General features: G+C 43.9%; 1 protein-coding gene and 1 long non-coding RNA gene across 2 annotated transcripts; one reads left to right on the forward strand and one right to left on the reverse strand.

Moving 5' to 3' along the window:
* The first annotated feature begins 5022 nt into the window (after positions 1 to 5022).
* LOC139045913 (uncharacterized) lies at positions 5023 to 9500 on the forward strand. The gene is made up of 2 exons (XR_011505312.1): positions 5023 to 5308; positions 6469 to 9500. It is a non-coding gene; the product is annotated as an uncharacterized lncRNA (long non-coding RNA).
* Positions 9501 to 13182: 3682 nt separating this feature from the next.
* On the reverse strand, positions 13183 to 19351 carry LOC106831034 (GTPase IMAP family member 4). Its single transcript, XM_014841029.3, has 3 exons — positions 19190 to 19351; positions 17817 to 17888; positions 13183 to 14959 (listed from the first exon to the last, which is right to left on the reverse strand). Exons 2-3 carry the CDS (start codon positions 17872 to 17874, stop codon positions 14028 to 14030), a joined length of 990 nt encoding a protein of 329 aa, XP_014696515.1. The 5' UTR covers positions 17875 to 17888; positions 19190 to 19351; the 3' UTR covers positions 13183 to 14027.
* Positions 19352 to 20557: the final 1206 nt, after the last annotated feature.

Here is a 20557-nt window from a genome sequence, read left to right on the forward strand (position 1 = left end):
GCCAGGGAAAGGCAAAGCCACATCACACCTCCTGACTTCAGCTGCATAACAAAGCGATCCGACTCCAAACAGCGTGACGTGGGCACAGTCATCCGGGTCAGCGGACAGGACGGAGAGCCCAGGACTAAACCACACACGTATGGTCAACTAATTCTCAACAAAAGCATAGGGGAAAGGACAGTCTCTTCAATAAATGGTGGGAAAACCGGACAGCCACATGCAAAAGAATGAAACTGGACACCTATCTCACGGCACACACAAAAATCAGCTCAAATGGAGTAAAGGCTGAAACATAAGATCAGAAACTGTAAAAATCCTAGAAGAAAACATGGGGAAAAACTGCTCGACGTCACTCTTAGTGATGAGTTTTTGGATCTGACACCTAAAGCAAAGGCAACAAAAGCAAAAATAAACAAGTGGAACTATACCAAACTAAAAAGCTTCTGCACAGCAAAGGAGACTGTCACCAAAATGAAAAGGCAACCTACTAAATGGGAGAAAATATCTGTAAACCATTTATCTCATAAGAGGTTAACACCCAAAATACATCAGGAACTCATATAACTCAATAATAAAAAACAAGTAACCTAATTGAAAAATGGGCAAATGCTTGAATCGAAATTTGTCCAAAGAAGACACATGAATGGCCAATAAATACAAGAAAAGGTGCTCAGCACCGCGAATCATCAGGGAAGCACAAGTCAGAACCACAGTGAGGTATCACCTCCCACCTGTCCGAAGGGCTATCACCAAAAAGACAAGCGATAACAGGTGATGGAGAGGATGAGGAGAGAGGGAGACCTCAGGCTCTGCTGGTGGGAATCCACATTGTACAGCCACCCTGGGAGACCGCAGGGAGGTCCCCCCAAAACGGAAATAGCACTACCACGTGATGCAGCTAGTCCACTTCTGGGTATTTCTGATTTCGAAGGAAATGAAATCAGTACCTTGCGGAGACACCTGCCCTCGCATGTTCATTGCAGCATTATTCACAATGGCCAAGATATGGAAACAACCTAAGTGTCTGTCAGTGGAGGAATTGATAAATAAAATGTGGTATATATACACAATGGAAGGTTATTAAGCCTTAAAAAGGAAGGAAATCCTGCCATTTGTGAAAACACAGATGAACCTGGAGGGCATTACGTTAAGTGAAATAAGGCAGACAGAGAAAGACAATACTGCATGGTACATCAGTTACATGTAGAATCCAAAAAAATGAAAGTGGAACTCATAGAAACAGAGAGCGGGATGGCGGGTGCCAGAGCCTGGAGGGCTGGGGGCATTCGGGAGAGGTTGGTGAAAGGGTACAAAGCTTCAGTTATAAGATGAGTAGGTTCTGAGGATCTAACGTGCAGCATGGAGACCATAGGCAACAACACTGTGCTGTATTCTTGAAATTTGCTATGAGACTAGATCTTAAGTGTCCTCACCAAAAAGAAAAAAAGGTGACTCTGTGTGGTGATGGATGTGTTAACTCGATTGTGGGAATCATCTCACAATGCATACACATATTGAATCATCACTTTAAATATATTACAATTTTATTTGTCAATTATACTTAAATAAGCTGGAAAAATAAATAAATCAGCACCTTCACAGTACCATGTGGGCTGCTATTTGACCCCTCAGCTGGGCACCAAAGCCTAGCCAAGTGGACCCACAAAATTAACCAGCACATCACGTGTGGGTTGGCTGGGGTAGGTCCGTTCCATGTCAGTCCTCCTCCTCCTGGGACCAGCACACCAGCCAGGGCATGTTCACACGTGAGCAGTAAATATGTGAGAAGCAGATAAGGAAGTTTATACAAGAAATGCTAACCCACATCAGACACAACATTTAAAAATTAAGGATTTTTACAGTTCTCAAATTGAAGACCCTGCCTTGTCCTTAGTCACGTTTGACTGTTGTTTTGGGTCAAGAGCATATGTGTTGGGGAGGAGGGACTCCAGCTGTGATGTCAGAGACTGTGGACCATGGCAATGTTCTACAGCAGGGCGACTCACCTCTTTCTGTCTTATCTAGGCTGCCTGGACCACACGATGCTCCCGGTGGGATCTTCTGAACTTGTGTTTAGTGCTAAGAGCCTGGACTCTGGAGCTGGACTGGCTGAGTGCAAACCTCAGCTTGGCCATTCCCAGTTCAGGACTGTGGACAAGAAGCTTCGCTCTCTGTGCCTCGGTTTCTGTCTGTAAACACTGAAGCTGCAATAGTCTCCTCCTCAGAGGACGGCCGTGAGCCTTAAATGAGTTAACGACGGAAAGCACTCACAGCCGTGCCTGGAGGAACTTTTATCCAAACGTGAGCTGCAACTTTCCAATCATCATCCTTTTCAGAAACCATACGTTGTATTAAGCTCTTTCTTTGCAACTGTGACTAATGTTTGGCTTCTCACCTCTCAGGGTGGACAGCGTGCCTGACACCATTAGTGACCACCATATATCCCAGCTTCCCAGGCTGTTAGTTTGGGGCCACACTGAGAGAGGAGCCAGCCTAACGAGACAGGGTCATCGCAAGGCCCCTGGCCTAACAAGATAAGGCGCTAACCAAGCGGTAAGCTAAGAGAATCAGATAGACCACCAAGATCCGAAATCCACAGCCCCCAGACTTTTCCAGGCTTACCCATGTGCCCCAGCACCCAGGAGTTGGCTGAAGGTGACCTTAGCCCCATTACCAGACTAAAAGTCACACCCGGGGGTGGAGAGCTAGCATGCTAACGATGCGTGCAACACCTGTGGGGGCCTGTGGAACAAGAATGCAAGCGCAAGAAAAATCCCACCTGCACATGCCGTGAGAAGGCCCCCCTCCCCAGCCTTTGCCTGATAAAAAGCCCCACAATCCCACTCCCTAACCAGCGGGTCACCTGTCCCCTTCCTTTCCGCACCGGCTCCCTTGTGCTTCTCTTGTGCGCAAGCTAACAAACTTGCTTTTCTGCTCCCATTTGTTATCTCTCTTGATTTCTATCCTGGGGGACAACAAGCACCCAGGGCGCTGGTGACAGTGTGGTGGGATTCTGGTCAAGGTTTAAGAAACAGGACAAGCAAGGGATTGTGAGCTACATTCTATGATGTCCTCAGAGATGCTGTGTTTAAGAGATCAGCACAGAGAGGCCCTCACTCTACGAAACAACAGACTGTATTACCATCATGTGTCGCTTAACAATGGGGATATGCTCTGAGAAAGAGTCATTGAGTGACTGTGTCGTTGTGCACACACCATAGAGTGCACACGCAAAGCTAGACTGTCCAGCTTGCTGCTCCCAGGCTGCACACCTGCACAGCGTGTTGCTGTACCCAGTACTGTCGGCACGGGGACACAATGGAAGTGTTTGCGTGTGTAAACGTCTCTAAACACAGAAAAGCCGCAGTAAAAGTAGAGTATGAAAGATACACAATGGTGCACCTGCATAGGGCGCTTGCCGTGAACGGAGCTTGCAGGGCTGGCAGTTCAGGACCATCAATACCCCTGTCTTCACCTCCACATCTCATCGCACTGGAAGGTCTTCAGGTCATGCAGCTGTCATCTCCTGTGATAACAACGCCTTCTTCTGGAACAGCTCCTGGGGGACCTGCCTGAGGCTTTTCTTGAGGAGGTGTCATTCCTTTCAGAAGTTTTCAGCTCCATTATAATCTTTTGGGACCCCCAGGGTATGTGCGCATCCATCATTGGCTGAAACATTGTTACACAGCACACGACCGTATTTGCCATGCAAGAAATGAGGCTTGACGCTGTGTGAGCAAAACCAAAACAAGTAACAACAAAATCTTAAACTGAAATGGGAGCTGTGAGCTATAAACTCAAAGGGCAGGTTGGCTGCTCTGAGAACACGAAGGTATCAGCCCTACATTTGAAGCCTGCCTCTCAACTCGGTTGTAAAGTGAACTATAGACTGGGGGTTTCCGGTTAAGTCAGAGACGCCCGAAGGGGGCTAACGTGGTCTCAGGTCAGTGGCACCAACACCCCCTTCTCAGTCCCTGATCAAAGTCCACACAAACCCTCTCTGGAGTAAAACTGCCTTTATTTCAGTCCTTAGGATTTCCACATTTGAGTTCACAGTCAAAGATGGTGAAGATTACTCCAGAAAAGAAATTGCCAAAAGTGAGAGTCAGCAGAAAGATCAAACATGAGATTTCCGTTCCATGTGAGTCAGGTTAGGCCAGATCACGTGCAGTAACAAACAATTCCAGAATCTCAGTGGCTCAGCTCCAAGTCGATCTCTTGCCATCGGCTGCAGGTCTGGCAGCTCTCCAGGGTCAGCACCCAGAAAATGGCTGCTATCAGAATTCAAAAGCAATCCTTTATTTCAACTGTGGATAGGATCTGAGCTTGTAGCTCAGACCAGCTTTAAAATAGCTTGGATTATGGCACAAAAAAGCAAAACACTTTTAGTTGCAGAGATGGTAAAAGAAATCACTACTTTGGTTATGGAAGTTTTGTTGGAAAAATTTAAGATTAAACATTTTAAAGTATATAAAATGTGAACGACCTTCCATTAAGGAGCCAAACAGTTGCCCATAGAAGACAAGACCTTTGTAAGAACATCAAAGATCAATTGACTTAAAATGCGACAATTTGCAGATATTCCTCTCCAGAGCCCTGTGGGAAGTGTGATGTAAGACACTGCCCAAATGACACTTTGAGTGTGTCTTACAGCGTTCCCAAAGCTATGAAGAGGTGTTGTAAACTCGGGGCAAAGATATCACATTAGTGGGATAGATACTTTTAAATCTTTTCAAGCTGCCGGATGAGAAGTGCGGAAGAAACTCGGCACAAAGCCCTTGCGATGGCAGTGCCTGTGGAAGACTCCAGTCCCGCTCTCACTCTCTCTGTCCCTGAACAACTCATGGCCAGTTCTGCATCCTGCCTTTATTTTGCCTCAGTTGTTTCCAGAAACATTTCATCTCCGTCCAGTTATACAGAGTACTTGATTAGGAAAACTGATCCAATCTAGGTATTAACACTAGGATATGCTTTTAACCTGGGGACTGAGAGGCCTGCCCAAGCCTGGGAGGGCTGGGAACGCTGGGGCCTGGGAGACTAACTGGTGCGTGGAACTGAGTGGTTTTCAAGAGCCATCAGCTGTGAAACACCACTGCCGTCCACTTGCAATAGCTGCCAATCGTCCTCCTCGTCCACGCTCCAAACCTCACGGGATTGCCTCTCATCCACAGCCTCTAACCCAACCTATCTGGAAAGGGAGGATGAGGAGCGTTGTTCCAGCCTCCTTCTCTGGGATGCAGAGAGCATAGAGGGACCACCGGGGGTGCCATGTTTATAACAGGATTCAGCAGAGTTGAATCATTCATATGTGAGGATTCGTCCTATATCTGACTTTCTTGTGGAAATGTGTCCTCTCTCCTCCAAGACGTCAAATAGGAGTTAGGCCCATTAGATGCTGGGTCTGCCTGGGACAAAGTATTGCTTTATCATCTTGTATTTCAATTACTCGTTGTCTCAGTGTACTAACACACAGGGCCACGGGAGTGGGTGGCAGTGAGCTCTTCCTCGTTCACTGTTGTGCACCAAGTTCCTGGCACATACGAGGCTCTCACTAGGTATTTTTTCACCCTACCCCTTGGAGATTTGGTGAGACTTGGCTCAAGTCATTTCTGGTAGATTTGAAATTCAGTTCTTTAGCTGATTTCCACACTAACAACTTATATGAAGCATTTTGTAGGCGTTAGCATCTTCATCAGAGACTTTGAAAGTCACAGGCAGGGGTCCCACAGGCAGCCCTCGGCAGTGCTACACCAAGTTGCCTGACGTCCCTCTGGCTTGGAAGGAAGAGGTGCTCATCCCTCCAGCACCCAGGAGGGAGGAGCTCTGGGTCGCTGCCTAGTAAATCCTCTCCCTCACGGAAGGCAGAGGGGTTGACCTGTTTCGGGATGTGAGGATGTTAGGAGAGCCTGACCTCCGTTAGACCACTTCCCACTATTATTTTCACTTTTCAAAAATGAAACAGAAGGGCATCTGGCTTTATCGTCCAAAGAAAAACCCCCCAAAAGCAAGAAATGGGAAACAGACTGTCCTCTCTCCTTTTGGGCAGTTGTGACCAGATGTGACCTGCTCTTTCAGTTCCTGGTTTCATTCTACAGGCTGATCAATGATGTTCTCCTTTGGGCAGGTCCAGCTAAGTCTTACTCTTTCGGCTCCATCCTCCCAGACGGTGCCTCTGGTTGTCGGGTGGCCCCACCATGTGCAACTAGCTCTCTTCCTTTCAGGGAGAAAAATGAAGACATCGAACTTTGGCCTCTGGTCTGCGCTTCATCTTTACTGGGGAGAGCTGGCCTTATGGTAGAAATATGGTGTTTTGCCTTATTTGATTCAGTTCTTTGTGTGCATACTTTCCTTCAGAATCCTGGAGGGGAAAAGGGTGTTTGGAGCCCCAGATCCACTTGTAGCATTTGGAGTGGGGGAAATGCCTGGACCAGTATTGAGGTCACTGTCCCTTTTCCTTTTCAAACCCAGGACATTTGCTCCTGTGCAGCGACTCTCAAAGGACGGTCCTGGGCCAGTAGCATCAGCAGCACCTGGGAGCTTGTTAGGAATGCAGACTCTCAGGTTCACGCCATGCCCACTGGATCAGAAACTTTGTATTGGAACAAGCCTTCTGGGGGGCCCTGATACACGCTAATGCTTCACAAAATACAGAGAAAAACCTAATCAGCTTCTAATATTAAGAGAATATTAATAGAGTTTTGTCAAAAGATGACAGCCTTGTAAGACTGGGCATTTCCTTTAGAATGGATCCTCTACATTCTATCACATCGCCAATTTGCATAAAAGTCCCTGGTGTAGTCACTAGGCAACAACATTTTATACAGTAGAAGTCCAGATAATAAGAGATGCGGACACCTCTTCATCTTACAAGGGGAAGAAACAGAGAGAAAGGCAGAAGAATAAAGCAATCAGATGTGTGTCCTAAATTTTATCTTTCCAGGTTCAGAAATCAAAAAGCATATTAGATAATTGCATTCTAGTTACTCCTTGAGCTGTGGTCTGGGGAGTGCCCTCAGAGGAAAAGCGTGACATGGATGTCACCCTATGTGGTCCTTGCTCCCAGGATTGAATCACTTCAGTTTCTATCCAGTTTCAGTTGCATTTTTTTTTTCTGGTGAGGAAGATTGGCTCTGAGCTAACATCTGTAGCCCAAATCTTCCTCTTTTTGGCCCTGAGCTGACATCCATGCCCATCTTCCTCTATTTTATATGTGGGATACCTGCCACAGCATGGCTTGATAAGTGGTATGTAGGTTCACACCCAGGATTTGGACCTGCCAACTGTGGGCCGCCAAAGCACAATGCACAAATTTAAACACTACACCACTGGGCTGGCCCCTCTGGTATTTGATTCTTAATAGTTTATCTAAAGTTGATCTGTAGGATGTTTGGTCTATTGCAAGCCTCTGTGCTATTTTAGAGACCACACTCAAGCTTGACATTTTATTTTCTTGTCCTTTCCTTGGTTCGTGTGTAAAATTAACAGGAGATGAGAATTATGTGAAAATTTGGTTGGGAGACTGTCATAGGAATTTCCCATGGGGGTGAGAGTGAGGTCACCACAGAGCGAGGTGGAGAGCACACTCATCCACGCTGTATATGGCACACGCTGCTAGTCACCTGCTTACTAGCCACTTGCCCCTTCTTGCTCACTGAGAAAACGACAGTTCACCTTGTAAGACCCATGTGCCCATGTGAAACACTAAATCGCACAACGTTTCTTGCATTTGTCGTAACCACATGATGAAGAGATGTAAGCAGACGTCCTGTGGGCATGTCTGGGTTGACTTTGCTTTTGTGTTTTAAGAGCCATTCTGTCTTCCTTATAGTTTCTATCTTCTTTCTGCCTGCAATTCAGACACGAGGCTAAAGGAGAAGGGTCCATCTTGCCACTTGGAGGACAAAAGTCATTTGCAAAGGATGGTGGCGCAGGTAGGGAGAAAAAAAAAGTTCTTTGCACAATTACGTCAGCTCTGGACTCGCCACCTGTAACTCCTTGTTATATCAGAATTGAATCCTTCATTTGTTGAGCCACTGCAGGGAAGTTTCTCTGACGTGCAGCCAAACACGTTCTCTAGCTGATGTTACAGGACTCATGAGAGGTGCGGCCCAACCAGCCATAGGGAATTTTAGACCAACAGCAGCCGAGTTGTGCTGAGCTCAGCAAAGGAGCACCCCAGGGGCACTGCCTGAACTGGGAAATTCACTCTGGGTTACACTGGCTTGTGGACTGCCTTGACAGGGGCCAGCAGGACTTCAGAGACCTGACAGACTAGGGACATCACCCAGCAGTAGAGGAGTAGGGGCTGAGGCCTGGGGACCCCATCTTTCTCCACAAACCACAATGTCACGTAAGGCATCCATCCCCCACTGAAGGACAGAATCACGATGGTGGGGGCTGGGCTCTCTAAGTCACCTAAATAGAGAGCTGAACACCTTCAAAAGGGGCTTCTTAACGGATCAGATGGGACCAGTTTAAACAAGAGGGAATGTTTAGCTCTATTTGTTCCCTAGAAATGACGGATGGGAGCTAGGAAAGATTATAAAATCACAGACAAATTACAAATTTACGTTTTCTCTCTGTGCCCTCAATGTAGTGTATGTTCGATTTTGCTGTGCAGGCTGTTTCCAGGAATTCCAAATTGTTCCACAAGAAGCAGTGACTTACAGCCTCAGGGGACTCATTTCCACAGGCTTCTTCAAAGCACTTTCCTACAAAGGCGGCTATGACATCAAAAGGAATGAAAAATAGAGTTATAACGTCTCTGTCGCATTATGCTCTCTCATAAATCCTCTATCAGAGATATAATGCTTAAGAAAGTACGCGTCACATAACACAGCAACCGTGTTTATGAAGCAAAAAGTACAGGAAATGCAAGGAGATGTGGACTAAAATGCCCTAATAATAGGAGACTTCAATGCACTGTTATCAGTACGAGTCAAATCAAGTAGACAAAAAATAAGAAGGGAGACAGAGAATTAAACAGCATAACGAAGAAAGTAGATCTCACAGACATAGAGAGAACACACTCTCTTTGCAACGATAACAGAGAATACATCTTTTTTGCAGATGCACATGGAACATTCACCAAAATTGATCATATATTAATAAACATTAGCAAATGTCAGTGAGTTCTATAAAATAAAAATATTACAAACAACACTTTCTGATCACAATGCAATAAAATCAGAAATTACTTCTGAAAAATAGTCCTTCCATCTGGAAAATAAAACGCTTTCTATTAAACAGCTCTTGTTGAAAAGAAAAATACAAACTGAGACTTTAGAATTTCTTAGAAGTCTTAGTAGTGAAAACACTAAATATCAGAAGCTATGGAATTCTTTTAAAGAGATGATAACAGGAAAATGCACTGCACCAAAGACTTTTTCAGTGAAAATAATTAAATTCTCACTTCAAAAACTTTTTCTCACTAGAAAAAAGTAAACCAAGAGAAAGCAAAAATATAGAAAACAATAACTAATGTAGTAGAGAATAAAGAACATCAGATAACTAATAATTCAAAATCCTGATTTGTTGAAAAAATTAAAATAGACAAAGTGCTAAGTAACTCGCTCAAGAATAAAAGAGAAAAGGGGCCAGCCCGGTGGTGCTGCAGGTAAGTTCGCATGTTCTGCTTCAGAAGCCTGGGGTTTGCCGGTTCGGATCCTGGGTGTGGACCTATGCACTGCTTGTCAAGCCATGCTGTGGCAGGTGTCCCGCATTTAAAGTAGAGGAAGAGGAAGATGGTCACGGATGCTAGATCAGGGAGGAAAAAGAGGAGGATTAGCAGGGAATGTTAGCTCAGAGCTAATCTTCCTCAAAAAATAAAAATAAAAAAAGAGAAAAGAGCACAGATAAAATGTTCAAAATGACAAGAGGAAATAACTATTGAAGTAGAAGAAATTTTAAAAATTTAAAAGCCCTTTGCAAATAAATTTGAAAACCTAGATGAAATGGATAATTTCCAAGGGAAATACTGATAACAAAAGTTGTCTCCATTACAGAAAGAAAATTTAAATAGACCAATTTAGATGGAAGAAATGGACAAAGCTATTAACAAACCACAACACAAAGTAAGCACCAGATTGTTTTGCATGAAAATTCTTCCAAATCTTTAAAGTCGAGACAGTTCCAATGCATTGAAATGAAGGGAAATTTCTGAATTGCTTTTTCAAAACAAATACAATATTGATACCTAAGCCTGGTACAGACAGGACAAAGAGGTGAAACTATAGACTGATAAACAAATGACAAGCAATAGGATGTATTGAAGTATATGAGGAAGCCATTGGGGTTAAAACTGAGCTGGCCTGACCTTGTTTTTCCAAAAGGGCCTGACATGGCCTGTATCTGCTTTAAGTATTTACTGTGACCCAAAGACAAGAACAATGCCCTTAAAGATAAGGATGTAACTTCCCCCACATCAGCATTTCCCTGAGGATGAGCATCTCTCCCTAAACTAAGGATGGATTGCTGACCTGCTGTGCTCACCTTGTGACCACCTACCTTGCAACCACCAACCTGCTGCATTCACCAACTTGCTGTGCCAGCAAAGCCATCTCGTGACTATTGTAAAAGGGACATTCCAATCACATGTGGTACATGCTCTTTGATGGTATACAACCACCCTGAACACCCCCACTTCTTTGGAGTGCTCCATTCCTTTGTGAAAGGACTCTCCCAGTTGTGTGGTCCTCAGGGTTCGCTCATAATAAACTCACCCCAATTTTGATTTATGGATTGTTCATGGATTATTTATGTCGACAAGACCAAGATCTCTTATGAATATCAATACAAAAATACTAAATAAAATATTAGCAAGGATATTCCAACACCACATTAAGAATGTGATGTATTATGGCCAAGTGGAATTTAAAACAGAAATGAAAAATTGATTCAATATTTGGAAATCTATTAATATCATTCATCTTGTTGACAAATAGAAATGGCAAGCAATAGCATCTATTGGAGTATATGAGGAAGACATTTGGTGTAAACCTAATTCGGCCTGACTTTGTTTTTTCCAAAAAGGGCCTGACTGTGGCCATTGAGCATGCATTGTATATCTGCTTTAAACATTTACTATGGCAAGAACAAATGCCCTTAAGATAAAGGTGCAACTTCCCCCCACATTGGCATTTCCTTAGGGATAAGCATCTTTTCTTAGGCTAGGAACTGATTGCTGCACTCACCTTTGACCACCCAGCTCACCTGTGACCACTCAGCTCAAGACAACAGACCTGCCACCCTGTTGTGTTCACCGAGACAGCAGACCTACCTGCTGTTTCCATCAATCGCTGTGCCGACAGAGCAGTCTCGTGACTACTGTAAAAGGGACATTTCAATCATATGTGAAACATCCTCTTTGGGGGTATAGTATATAACCACTCTGTGCACCCCGCTTCTTCGGTGCCCTTTCTTCCTTCTGGAAGAAAGGCCCCAGGTCATGGTCCTCACATTTTAGCTCAGAATAAACTCTCCCAAATTTTCATTTATAGATTGGTTATGGATTATTTTCGTCGACATTGTGAAAAGATTTAAGGAAAAAGAATCACAAGTTATTCCCATAGACGATTTTTAAAAAGGCTTTGACGACATTCAATAGTCATTCATGATAAAAACTCTCAAGAAAATAGTGATTGGGGGATACCTGCTTAATAGGATTATACACACACATATACACACACACAAATACATCTTATATACTACTGTAGTCAAGTATCTCACTTACTTAACTGGGAAACACTGAAGCCATATCCAGGAACAAAGCAAGCATGCCCATACACTAATGTTCAATATTATAATGGAGGTCTTAGCCAATGGAATTAGACAAGAAAAATCAATTAGAAGCATAAGAATAAGAAGTGATAAACTGTGGTACACCCCTAAGATGGAATAATACTCAGCATAAAAGAGAACAAGCTATTCATACAGACAACTTGGATGATTCTCCAAAATGATTATGCTAAGTGAATGAAGCCAGTCTCAAAAGGGACTTGGCTTCACTTGTCTCTAGATTCTCAGCCTCTGGTATAAAATCTACCATGAAGTGCAAACAATGAATGAATGATAAGGAATGGATGAAGAGGTATAGACTCCCAGACTCTTGAGAGAAGGACACATGCCACCTGCCTCCTTTGTATTCATCACAATGGGTAGTATTTATCAAGGACCTTCTGCTCTGAGAGACAGATGGGCAACAATGTTCTCAGCGTATTTCACATGGGCATCTCGTCTCCTGGCCGATTCTCAAGACCAGAACCTTTTTTTTTTTTTTTTGGCTCATCTACAACGTAAACCTGAATGCAAGGGTAAGAATAATTGAATGCATTGACACAGAAAGTACCAGTGCAGTTAAAGACTTTTTTTTCAGATTAAAATTGTATTTACTTTTTCTTGGGAGGCATATATGGCCCTTTGGTTATATATTTGCTTATAGAAGATTCTATTGCAATAGGATGTTAGATTTGTATCCCCCAACTTTGGCTAATACTCCAATGATGAAAACAACAGACACAAAATGCACCCACATTCTGAAGAGTGAAACCAAATCCATCTCACTCAGAGGAACTATTTCTAAAGGAATTGGGAGCATCTCTTTGTAGTCCTTCTCTTACCCTTGAGCCTTTGCTAACTTTTATTAAGTGAACAAACTCATTTTTGTTTTGGAGAAATAAGGGAGAGGTCTATGTCCTATTCTGAGCAAATGGCTTGGAGCATGGACAAGCCAATTTCAAGTTGGCATAAGCCACATATACCCACCAGGACATGTTGGTAGAACATGGAAATGTGCTTTGGGAAATCCTAGAAGTTATCAGGTGAGGGGTACCCCGTGGAAAAGTAACAAAGGGACAGGGACTTCAACTCTTGTTGTCCAAATATTCAAGGGAATTTTTGCCCCAGGAAAACCACTCAGGTCTCAGAAACCTTGGTTACACATAATTTCTATCAGCACATAATGAACGAAACCAAAGAGAATGTGGTCTTTGACTGGCAGAAGGGTTGAGAACGTGGTTCCAATCTTCCAGGGAAAAGGAGGAGAGATGTCTGGAGGGTAGACCAAAACTAGCTCGAAAATCCTCTGGAACTTTTATGAAAAAGTGAAATTCATCCCCGTGTTCTTAGAAGAAGTAGCAGAATAGTGGTATTAAAAAAAAAAGAGGTTCCAATTGTGCACAAATATGAGAGAACAGAAAAGCTTTATTATAGTAATAATAAGCAAATAACTCAACTGGGTGGGAGCAGCAGTGTGAAGGTGACCCGCCAAGCAGTAAGTACTCAAGCTGTGGGGTTATGGAGGTGGGGGTGCAGCAGTTAGTTTCACAGAAAAGGAGAGGACTGGTTATTCAGCAAATTGGTCACTTTGAAGTTGGTCAGAGTTTCTACAGATGCATCCAAATGCACCAAACATTCTTGTCCTATCTGTTGAGTCTCTGTCTTTCTCACTTTCTGGCATTTCACCTAATTGAGTTCTGAGAGATCCATCTTCCAGGAACTCTTCATCGACACTTCAATGGGGAGACGATAAGGAACAAATTGAGCCCTTCTGTGAAAACGGAATTAAACAAATTTACATGCATGGAGAAAGAATTCTCTAAGCATCTCCATGGGTGAGTACCAGAGCACTGCTCTTGCTCACTCACTGTCCTCCTAAAGGGAAAGTAAGTGAGAAAAGCCCCAGGGCGTGACTGTCTGCCAGTCTGGAAAGAATCTAGAGAGAAATCTTTACTAGGGATGAGCAGAGAGAGCTCGAGGTCATCTTCTCTGGTCTCCTGCATTCCTTTTCTCCATGTCTCTGGGAAAGAATTCACAAGGTAGGGAGCATCAATACTTTCTGCTTTGGAGTTTCACAAATTGAGAATTTGTCCCTCCCTGTTAAATCGATTCAACATCTACCAACTGCCAACAGCTAACTTCACTGCACTCCTGAGTCCTGAGAGACAGAGACCAGCGTGCTCTGACTTTGGGGAATGAGTGGCAGGGCCACCTGAAAATATGCAAGAACTATTGACAGATTTTCATTAAGCTTAATCTTCCCTAAACAGCTGGGAGATGACAAAGGAAGCAATCTTCAGTGCTCCAAAGATTAATTCAAGGATCCCATTCTGACTCTCAACCTCTTCTCTGGCATTTCGCTGCCTTGAGGCACAGACAATTTCCCTTTCAGCTAACTCCCTCTCCATTTGTGCCATTTTCTTCTGCTGCTCCAGCTCATCCTCCAGCTTTCTGATTTTCTCTTCGTACTCCTCTCTTATCAGCGCTTTCTCTCTCTCCAGCTCTGCTCTGTAACGTTCATGCACCACTTCGATTTGTTTCTGAATCTCCTCCTCTGCTCTTTGGTACATCTCATTAGTGTAGCATCCTCCCTCATTCTGCATCACCACGTGCTCAACCAAGGCCAGCAGTTGTGCCCTCTGGGCCTCCTGCTCAGCTCCCGTCGCCTTATTGTTGAACAAACAGTAGCGATCACCAAACTCCTTCATCAGCTCTTGAATGACTTTTGGAGCTACCTTTAGGTAATCGCGGAAGTGGGTCTCTTCCAAGTCATCTTTCCGGGTGAATAAGAGAATCATGTATCTCCTAGCTTTGTGTCCAAACATTTTCAGGATCTTCTCAGTGGCCTTCTGCTCTTCCTGCGTGTAACGGCCCAGCGAGACCACCAGGAGCAGAGCATGAGGCCCCGGGGAGGTCAGGAGGATGCAGCGAGCAATCTCTTTGCAGGTGTCAGCATCCTGTACCTCGGTGTCAAAAACGCCAGGCGTATCCACAACAACAATTGTTTTCCCGTGCCATGAGCTGCTCCCTTTCTCGCAGGACTTGGTGATGGATTTTGCTGCAAGGCCGAAATTAAACACTTTCTTACCAAGGATGCTGTTCCCTGTTGAACTTTTTCCTGCTCCAGTCTTACCCACTAAGACAAGTCTCAGTTGCAAATCTCTGGGGTTTTGGTCTCCAAGCCCTAAGACAACAGGGAACAAAAGTCGCAGTGTTATGATGCACCTCCAGCTGTTTCTCCCCCAGGATCCCCACCCACGGGCACCCTCCACTATTGCCCACTAGCATCCTCTCTCTTCAGTTATGTGTGCACTCACAGGAACTCTAGAGAAAGTCCTGTGGGCCTGATGTTCCTCTTGCAGTGCTTAGGGAAGGCCCAAGGACTTTTCAGGATTCCCTTGAGGTTCTTACTCTGACTTTTTTAGTTAAGTAGCCCACAGAGGAGGGAACAGGATGGCTCAAGAAGTGAACTCTGAGCTGCTGCTGGTAGCTGTTCCTCGTAAGATAATGCAGGAAGCAACACGAAATCTGACTTGGGGACATCGCAGTGGGAGATTATTTTCCCCCCAATTTCTATCCAAAATGGGACTTTTCTTCTTCCCATTAAGAAGTCAGGTAGGTGGGTATCCAGCCCATCGTCCCTTTATATTTCACACATGCAACCATTTTTTCAAGGATTATGACCCACAGGAGAACAAAACACCGAACATCGAAAGTTAACGACTTTAGCTTTAGCAAATCAGGAAGAGGCAATGCTAGATATATCGATAGAAATTTAGTGAAGCTTTTATATTTAAATTAAGAGGTGGAAGAATTATAGCCAGCAAATACATGACAGTTCTCTGGAGTTACTATAAAATCCTTTGATAGTTAACAAATGGAAAAAAAACCATACCGATTAACATCAGTAGAGTTATACTTTCTTAGTTTCATTGGTTAAGCATATTCCACTTTCTGGGGAAGTTGAAAGTTAATTTCAGAGCAGCATAACATGTCAACTGAAACTATGTCTCCCAAACAATTGTGCCTTGAGTCAGACAACAAATAATCTCTATGGCTTTCTCTGTATTTGTATTCGGTAATTCTCTGCATAGCTCTTTAATGTGGCTATAGAGTTGGAGTCTGGGGATTTGTTAAGCACAGACTGGGAGCAGACGGAAGGCAACTGATGAATGCATTTGAGAGCCTGTTTCTCCAAGAAGGTAGACCGTCCCAGTGTAGCCCTCGAGTAAGATTGGTTCCTGCATAAGGAATCCTGTGTTACAACCATTGATTTCTGCTTGGAGGAAATGCATACATTATCATATCACAACATTACAGACAATGTTATTAACTCCATTTTGATTTTTTGAGATACTTCAACATTCACTCACTTCCTCAGACAGAAAATCTAGGAATGGCTCTTGATTCCTCTCTTTCCTTTATTTTCCATTCCCAACCCATTAGTAAGTTCCCTTGGCTGCATCCATCTTCTCTCCATCTTGAAGACCATCATTCTAGCCCCAGCTACCATCACCACCCATGCCTCAGTTGTCTCCTAACCGGTCTCTCTACTTCCTTGTTGCCCCCTCAGTCTATTCTGTAATTGGAGCAATCTTTTAAAAATATCAAACAAACAGAAGAGAGATGTTGCAGAAACTGCCACTCTGGCTTCTGCAAAATCTGTAGCTAATCCCCATCCCTACACACTTTATGCTGAGGTTTTAGCTAATCCAGAGATTCACAAAACCATCCCTAAAGTAGAATTTCCCACATTTGACAGCCAGAATCCTGGAGTGAGAGAAGTAAATTTCCAGCAGCTGAGAATATTGCATGCAGGATGGCTAAGATTATCTAAGGAAAAATGTGGGCAGGACTTCAGATTATTATTTGGTTATCATCACCGTAGAAGACTCCAACCTAAGGCTGTGCTGAGGGCTCTGGTTGGCTATAGAGAGAGGGAGTAGGAAAATCATGAGAGGTGAAACAAAGGGCACCAAAGGCCAGTTCCAACACTGCAACAATTTGCCAATGTGGGCAGCATGTGGATGACGATCTATGCGATAGATTGCAGATATGGCCCTGAATGATGCCCATCTCTCTGTACACATGCTTCTCTGGGATGTGGATTTGCAGCTCCTCCCATCACAATGCTGAGCATATTTCTCCAGCCTTTGAATCTGCCTGGGCTGTGATTTGTTTTGGACAATAGGAAAGTAAAAACGTGATGTAAGCAGAGACTTCAAAAGTGCTGATGCGTTCTGGCGTGCCTTCCCTTTGTTCTTCAGAACTCTGCAACTGCCCCATGAAGAGGCCTGGACTAGCCTCTCTGATGATGAGAGAAACAAGGTCCACTTATCTCTGTCACCCTGGCCCAGCCAAGAGCCTGCTAACTACCAAACATGCCCATGAGGCCGTGAAAAATTATCCAGTTGCATCCTGAACCACTAGCTTACCACAGGTATATGAGCGAGTCTGGCTAAGCCAAGTTGACCCAGACCCAAGAACTGCCCAGTTAACCCACAAAATAGAGAGCCAACTAAATGGTTGATGTTTTCTGTGACTTAATTGTGGGGTGGTTTGCTAAACCAGCAAAAGCTCAACTATTGTGGTTGATTTCCATGGCTAAGGGAGTAGAAGGAGGTTATGTGACAGAACTGGATGAGGTTGTCTGTTGAACTTGTTGGTTATAGTGAGGCCACTAGAAGCAGGGAAATTAGGGACCTGAATGAGGAATCAATTACTCCCACGTTCCTCCTTCCCAGTCCTCTCCCAGGCTGAAGAGAGGGGCAGAAAATCAACCAGAGAGGCTCCACCTGGCTTGGTGTGTCCACATAGTGGGAAGTAGGACATAAGAACCCTCATCGAGCCTGGGATCAGTCCAGATAGTTCTACCTCTCTTCTTCGCTGTTCTACTGCATCATGAGGAGAAAGCATAGAGGGTCGAGGGAGAAATGACAGAGCAGGGCGAACGAAGAGAAAATGAGAGAGGAGGTTGCAAATGGTTTGCTCTTGCTCAGACAGGAACCCTCCTGGCCTGGGGAGCCAGGGCACCCTCTCACCACGGCAGCTCCTGGGTTCGCTGGGGTTGGAACATGAGCTGTGGTATCGGGCTGCCATTGTAGTTTGAATTCCTGTAGATAAAGAAACATAACTATGTCATTTTAGGGAAACGGAAAGTGACTGGAAACCGCACCCTCCTGTAGCCACAGTTTCTTTTTTCCATAAACTTGCTACTAGATTTCTTGCCCCTATTTCCCAAGATGTCTCCTCAACTCTCCATTTTCAGATTGTTCCTCTTTCTTTACACAAACATAAATGCTTCACGTGCTTCCTCAGCACTGGCTGTGCATGCCCTTCCCCCATCTATTCAGTGAATTACTGCTTTGAACGCCATTTATACGTGGCCTGTAGCCTAGACTCTCCTCAGAGCTCTGAACTTTTATACCTCACGCAGCTTCTCCATTTGGCAATTCCACATGCATCTCAAACAGAGCTCAGCAGAAACGGAACCCTTGACCTCCACCTCCACCTTCATCACTGCCCATTTCAAACAGCATCACCATTCAGCCAGTGGCTCAGGCAGAATCTTGGGGTCACCTACAACTCTTCTGTCTTTACCTGCTCATCCATCTAGCTCCAAATCCTATTGCTTCTACTTCCAAAGAATGCAAAATTATCCTTTTCTCTTCATCTTCATGTTAATCCAACCGACTGTCATTTGTTTGCAATGTAACAGGCTCCTAACTGATCATCTCATCTTCAATCTCTTTTCTATTCTATGATCAGATGCCTTTTTAGAACTAAAATTTGATTCCTTTTCTTGTTTAAATTCTTTAATGGCTTTCTATTGCTTTTTTAAAAAAGTAGTTGAAAGTCCTTGGATGGTCCTAAGACCCTGCGTGATCAATTACTCTCTCTCAAAAGGCTTTATCACCACACTGGCCTCCTCATTGCTCCCCAAGCTCCTTCCAACTTCCAGACCCCTGCGGCCCCGCTCCCTCCCCCGGGAGCACTCCTGCTCCAAGCCAGTGCCAGCACACTCCTGCTCAGCACTCAGCCCTCAGCCCTCTGACACTTCTCCAGGGAGGACCACTCCAACTTCCCCACACAGCTCACCCGCTCACCCATCTCAATCCCTGAAAGCTTCACATTTGCTTATAAATTCTATAAATGGTCAAAGGAATCATTTATTTGTACAAGTATCCTCTGAACATTGACCCTGCAAGAGGCGTTCATTTGTGAGGCTCAGCCTTGAAAACAGATTACAGCCTAAAATCAGCAAAGACGGGGAACAGGAACCAACAGGAAATAGATTCTGAGAGTAAGTCGGCCAGGAGGGTAGATACAGACCCAGGGGAGTGGTCCCCTCTCCACCAAATCACACATTCTCTTGCAACCCTCCACCCACCCACAAACACCCTTATTCTCTTACCTGGAAAATCTGGGTCCTGCTCACTCCTCTGACTTTGAAGGTGGTGCTCAGCCAGGACACTGAGACGACAGAGGAGAGAGGAAGTGAGGGGAGGAGCTGTTCAAACTTGTTCCTGCAAGAGACTGGGCACCCTCTCTTCTGGCAGCTCTAATAGAACTTTCTGCAATGATGGAATTGTATTGTGCAGTCCGATATGATAACCTTTGGCCACATGGGCTTTTGAGCACATGAACTGTAATGAGTGTGACTGCAGAATTGGATTCTTAATTTTACTTCATTTTAATTAATTTAGAGTTAAAGCAAAATAGGCACACCTGTCTAGTTATCTGAGATACTACATTTAGAAAATGGAAAAGGAACAGCAAATTGGACCTAAAGTAAAGAGAATGAAATAACACGGGGAAAAAATCATTGAAATAGAAAACAGGAAAATAATCATGAAAACACAAGCTGATTCTTTGACAATAACCGAGAAAACTGAAAAGCCTCTACCTACATGGAGAAAAAGAGTAAAAATATACAAATTACCAAGATCAGGAATGGAAGCGGGAACATCACCACAATCTCACAGACATTAAAGGGAAATAATGCACTGTAATGAGAAACTTTATGCTGATAAGCTTGACTCAAATGATAAAATGGACACATTCCTTCAAAAGCACGAGTTAACAAAAGTGACTCAAGAAGAAACAGAAAATTTGAAAAGCACTATATCAAATAATAAATTTAAATTGTAATTTAAAGCCTTCTCACAAAGAAAAATCCAGAGCAAAATGAATTCATTGGTAAATTTCATTAAATATTTAAGGAAAAAATATATATCATATCAATCAAACTCAGAAAATGAAAGAGAAGGGAACACATCCCAATTCATTTTATGAGGGCAGACATGTCGTGAAACCAAAAGCAAATGCAGACATCACAAGAAAAGAGAACTACAGGCCAATATCCCTAATCAAAATAGACACAAAAATCCTTTAAAAATACTAGCAAATGAAATCCACCAGTATACATAAAAATGCTATATCATGACTGAGTGGGGTCAACCCTGAGTGTGCAAACTTCGTTTACCATTTGATAATGTACATAATTCACCATCCACAGATTGAAGAAAACATACACAAACGGTCCCTGACTTAAGGCGGTTCGACTTAAGATTTTTCAACCTTACCACGGTGTGAAAGCAATAGGCATTAGTAGAAACTGTACTTAGAATCTTGAATTTTGGTATTTCCCAGGTTAGTGATACGCGGTACTATGTTCCCTCGTGATGCTGGGCAGTGGCACCAGGATAAACAGCCAATACACTTGCAACCACGCTGGACCCACACAGCCATTCTGCTTTCACTTTCATGACTGTATTCAATA

Source organism: Equus asinus, chromosome 1, assembly GCF_041296235.1.
Source record: "Equus asinus isolate D_3611 breed Donkey chromosome 1, EquAss-T2T_v2, whole genome shotgun sequence".
NCBI lineage: Eukaryota > Metazoa > Chordata > Mammalia > Perissodactyla > Equidae > Equus > Equus asinus.